This window comes from Trachymyrmex septentrionalis, unplaced genomic scaffold (genome assembly GCF_001594115.1).
Source record: "Trachymyrmex septentrionalis isolate Tsep2-gDNA-1 unplaced genomic scaffold, Tsep1.0 scaffold8, whole genome shotgun sequence".
NCBI classification, from domain to species: domain Eukaryota; kingdom Metazoa; phylum Arthropoda; class Insecta; order Hymenoptera; family Formicidae; genus Trachymyrmex; species Trachymyrmex septentrionalis.
Window position 1 is genome coordinate 3815930 of NW_017305987.1, and position 5622 is coordinate 3821551.

Sequence of the window (5622 nt, forward strand, 5' to 3'; positions counted from 1 at the left end):
AGTATATATATATATATATATATAATAATATAACTTGCATTATATTCTAAAGCATATGAACATTTTATTTCTAAAAAATGAGAGATGTTTAGACAAGATATTCGAAGGTTCAGAATATCTCTTAGGACTTTATGAGATTTTTTTGAATGTTAATATTATTTTAAATGTTTGCAAATTCTTCGATTTAGAAATTATTCAATTGTTAATGTGTAATAGACGAACAATAAAAGCGTGACGCTGCGCAGTCGAAACGACAACTTGGCATCGGACAGTGGTTGATAATACATGATGATCGGATTTAGTGACGTCGCCGACGAAGCCGGAGTAAAGGATCAAGGTAGGTCAAGGTAGCACTCACCTTGGCATCATCTGACATAATACTACATAATCACCGTAATCGACGATTACGTTACAAGTTCGAATCGATTGCATCGCGTGCTCGGGAATCCCGATCTTTCCGAACAATAAATTTTTTTTCTTATACTTTACAATATACTTACTTCTTACTGTCGTCGTTTGTGCGAACTGATTTGGCGTCGTCCCCCAGGTCGTCCAAGAGATCGCTTCCAATGCTGAAATAGACAACAGTGAAGCGTTTCTTCAAAGAGATGTTTAGCAAGTTTAGAAATGTTAAGCATGGAAATAAAAAAATCAATACATAAGTAGGTAATTAAATTAATTAAAAATTATTTTTTAATATTATTATTGTTTATATTAATCTTTTATTATTCACGTGGAGGGGGGAGGGGGGAAGGGGTGAATCCAAGATTCCTCAGCTTTGTAAATTCGCTAAATATATGAATGCTATATTTATACACATTACTGTATTTAGCACAAATTTCCAGCAAAACAAGCTGACATTATTTGTCGTCATGTTGACAACAAATAACGTCAGCTTGTTTACTGGATTGTTTCACAATTAAAAAAATTTGTTTTCGCATTTGATCTTTATTTAAAAGATGATCCAAAATATTATTAATCTTTATTTATTATAATTAAAAATCATCAAAGAGAATAATAAAAATTGAAATGTAATACAATATTAAAAGTGTCTTACACACAAATACCTCATGCGAGTAATGATCGATTAACTGAAGAATTTTTGAACGACACCGTTCTCTCTTAGAGAACTCTAAGATACAATTTTGCCGATTAAACGCGCAATGTGGTAATCTAAGTACGTAATTGGCGAAGTCCCTTCGTGGCGACTAAATTCGGTCGAAACATCACAGGAAAACAATTTCTTCAGCATATTACGACCTTCGTAAAGGGTGTTACCCCTTTGATGGTAAATTTCACCAAGTTTCGCCCGCGTAGAGCTTCCTCTCCCCCGTCCTTTGTTGTCTCGAGCTCGAAAAGTCGCACGTGGGTTTCCCTCAAGAGGAAATATTTGTCGATACGATTCCTTCGTCGTGAAAGACTCACCTCGGAAACGAGACACGCGTAAATATTTACAACAATAAAAATGCGCACATGCATTTCAATTTTGCTTAAGGCCATCAACGGTCAGGTTCTCAGATATGAGTATTATCATTGTATAAACGATTTCATATATTCATAGATTGATATTGCAGAAATTGTTGACGTTACGAATCACGTGTGTTACGTCCGGCTCAATTCCAAACGAGGCAAAAAATTAATTCAGCGGACCTTGACACACGAATGACACAAACGAGATGCAGATTCATAATGTCAAATTCAGAATTAGGAAAGTTACTTTATAAACATAAATCGTTGCTGTCTTTTTTCAAAATAAGTAATTCGCTATCGTTATCATAATATAGAGTGTTAAATTAAACCTAATTTAAACTGTTTAACTTCATTGTTTTAATATGAGATAACAATATAACAGTTGAGAAACAGTAAATGGTGACTCAAATTAGGTGACTTAAATTTGACGCTACAGATTTAATGCAAACGTCGTTATGCGGTGTCCAATTTCTTATTTAAGGATATCCAGCATCAGCTGCGTGTATCTCCCGCAAACATCCCTTGCGAAGCAAGCGATGAAGGTAATTGTCGAGGGCAATTTCGGGATCTCCAGAGAGAGGTAGACAAATCTTCCGTTCCGTCGACGATTAAGTTAACCCTTTGACCGCGTATCCGACACCTTGATTGGGTAATTACTTGGAACTACCGGGCGCGAAATATCTCGAAACATCGGCATCGATGAGTATCGAGAGCTTGGATGAGGGGAACGGGGCGACAGGATCGGGGAAGTGAGTCGCTAGTTATCGCGGGTTGTTTGCCGCAGCTCGCGAGACTCCAGACTCTTGGCAGGGCACATTTGGCGGGCTTCGTTTCGCGCTTCATGCTAATGTGTAATATTCCGCGATATACGACTTCCACCTACGTGCCACACGGAGCTTTGTGCTCCGAGGTGGTTGTTACCACGGCCGATTCTTAGGTGCCGTGTGTTTGCCTGCGAGCACTAGGCGACAGACAAAAGAACGTTGCTCCACGTGGCGTGAGATCTCGCGCAAAAATTTCCGATAAGAGAATCTCATTTCTAGCGCTTCTCCTTATTCGTTCGTTTAAGATGCGCTAAAACATTCGCAGTCGATTTTTGCTTTCTACCTCCGTGAACGTTAAATTGGATGGATTCTTTCTAGGAGATACATTCATATTTAAGTTAAATAAGTTATAGACGAAGAATCGTTTTCTTTCAGCACAAGCCAAGAAAGGGGCTTGATACACACTTTTTTCCCTTATCTTCATAATTCATCTATCCTGCTGGCTATTTTTAAATCTAATTCCTAATCGTATCGATATCGATGTACATACAATATTTTTTCGTTATTCCTATCTAATCTCTCTCTATGTACAATAAATATCTATCTACATATTTTATACCTCTCCTTTTTTATTTTTACTCTACTTATTCCATTCTTATCCTACTTAGTTACCCACTTCCTCCTTGTTGTCATTGACTTGATTAAACTCTGACCTACTTCCTCCTAATTTCTCTTAGATTTTTCCTAAGAAAAATCCGAATCCTCTTTCTTCTACTTCCATCAATTTCTAATTTTACGGATAAATTCACGGATAAAGTCTCATAAATAAAAGTTAGAAATTGATAGAAATAGAGGGAAGAGAATTCGAATTTCTAAAGAAAGAAAATCTAAAAAAAAGATAGGGAGGAAGTAGACCAGGGTTTAGCGAAATCGAGTGACGACAATATAGAAGAAGCATATACATATATAATTAGGTAAAATAAGAATAGAATATAGTACTTTTTAATTCAAATGCTGTATCGTTAATTTATATCTAATAATATATCACATTGTTGGTATCAGCAAACCTTGGTGAAATGGTATTTAATGAATCATCGCAAGTTCAGTTAGCATTATCTGGTTTAAGAGGAACTGGTGAAATCAATCGTTAATCCCTTAGAGGGATGAATCCTCGAGGTTCTTAGGCAAATTTTTTATGGGTTAAACTTACTGGCAAGAAAGCTTCCGTTTTCTGGAAACCGGTGCGAACTCGTCCGAGGTGTCGGTCGCCGGTCCATGGCTAGGCGTGGTGGATGACGTACTACGATGATGTCGATGATGATGATGATGATGATGATGGTGATGGTGGTGATATTGATGGCCGGAGGCGGGTGCCTGCTGGTCGGGGACCATCGTCGGGGGTGTCTCCATGTGCTGGGGCGGTTCAGCCCCCGTTGCAATCTGCGGGATGGTGGCGGTGCTGCTGGTAGAGGTGGTGGTGGTAATAGTTGTAGTGGTCGTACTTGGGCTGCTGGGGGTGGTGGTGGTACTGGCAGTGCTGCCGCTGCTGCTGCTGGCGGGGGTTGGAGTCGGGGCGAGACCTTCGCCACCACCCCCCGCCGAGGCGGTGGTTAGCTCTCCCACCCCGGTACCCGTGCCTATCTCGCCAAAATAAACCGTGGAGCACGAACTTCTGCAAGCAAATTTTAATTAAATACCGAAGTAAAAAAAAAATGGCATTCTAATAACGAATCTCAATTAATGAAAAATCATGATCGCAAAAAATAAATTGTAATACACTTAAAAAACATAGTGAAAGCAATTGTAAAAAAGTGACTATCAAATTTTATATTATATATATTTTATATATAAATAGTTGAATAAATTATTTTATCGTTATAGCAACTATGAAATAATTTATACACATATAAATACCTGTGTGTATTAATTCTATATATAAAACTTATGTAGCTATCACCTTTATAGCTACCACTGTTTTTCTCTGAGTAGGTGTAGTATGTACTGTCGATTAAATAAATCGATGAAATAAAGTTGCTGCATTAAATCATGTAATACATGACATTAGTACGTAACACGTACTGAAATTTCGCCGCTTTCAAAAAGTCTTATATAAAGAAAATCGAAAATAAAGAAAAAATTCTTTATATGTAAATATATATAAAAGTGTTTAAAAATTATGCAGAATATATACACAGAATATATTGTCAAAGGAATTATATAGGGAAAAATATTAGTTACTCCTACATCACTATTAAAAGTATCTAATCATTATCTTCGCAATAACAAGCCATTTAGTTATCAAGATTTATATATTTTCAAGACCCAAGGGAATAGGGAAAGTTGTGATCGTATGAAAGTGCATAACATTTTTGTATGTAAGTACGCTAATCATATGCGGGGCGTGTAATAATGTATAGTTACACCAACGTCACATCCGGGAGTATTGGACTATCGTCATCGACCTTACGATCTAGAAGTTCTTACGAGCAATATCGATCCAATCTTTCGATTTGTCTTACCTGTTTGACCGGCATATAAAGTTTTTTGCCGATCGATTAAATCTCGCGTTATCGGCGTTGTCAATCACATTTATGCATATAAGAATATAACAATTCCAATGTATAATCCCGCAATTAATCGCATAATATTTTGAACAAACAAGCATAATTTAAATTATTTTCAAAATTAATCTTCTAGAAAAAGTTGAGAATTATTCTTCATTTTTATAACACTAAAATAGCAAAAGTAAAACGACAAAGTATTTCAATATTTTATCTTTAAAATTCTCCCAGTATTCTTTAGAATCGTAATCCTTAAATATAATTAAGAAATAAAAAAAAACGAGTTGAGATGGGGTTAACAAAATTGTTCAAGATGATCGCATATTTGTTTTTTGTTTGCAAAACGGAGGACCAAGGTCTGCCGACTATCTCGTCATCGACAATGGCATATAGTTCCCTGTAGTATGATATAATGCAAGTGATTAGTGTAATTCTATTTATTCATAGATAGATACGACGCCGACGGCGACGTCATGTCGCGTACGATGCGACAGGTGGGAGCTCGCGTGTAACTGACATACCTATTGCTGACTGTAACCACGAATCTGAGTTAATTCTTCCGTGCTTCAGCTCAATTTCTAAAGTCTAAGGATAGTATTCATAGTCAGTTCTTATATTCAAGACCGTCTTAATTTTTGTTTCGAGGTGTCACACATCAACCAACCAAAAGATCACATTAATGTCTGAAGACATACTTGATACTTAAGACAGTGTTGAAATAAGAACCGACTATGAATACATGCTTAAAACATAAAGTCGCGCGACTTATTTACGAAATGATAATTTTTAATCTGTTTTTTTTTTATAGTTAAACTACTCTCTAAAAC

At 36.5% G+C, this 5622-nt stretch overlaps 1 protein-coding gene across 3 annotated transcripts in view; it reads right to left on the reverse strand.

The window, feature by feature from the left end:
* The window catches only part of LOC108754545 (aryl hydrocarbon receptor nuclear translocator-like protein 1), a 29017-nt gene that overhangs the window by 14571 nt on the left and 8824 nt on the right, over positions 1 to 5622 (reverse strand). For all 3 annotated transcript variants that reach the window (XM_018496946.1, XM_018496945.1, XM_018496948.1), the window contains exons 3-4: positions 3445 to 3906; positions 501 to 572 (exon numbers count right to left, since the gene is read on the reverse strand). In XM_018496946.1, the coding sequence (XP_018352448.1) occupies positions 501 to 572; positions 3445 to 3906 (534 nt within the window). The remainder of the gene's footprint in view (positions 1 to 500; positions 573 to 3444; positions 3907 to 5622) is intronic.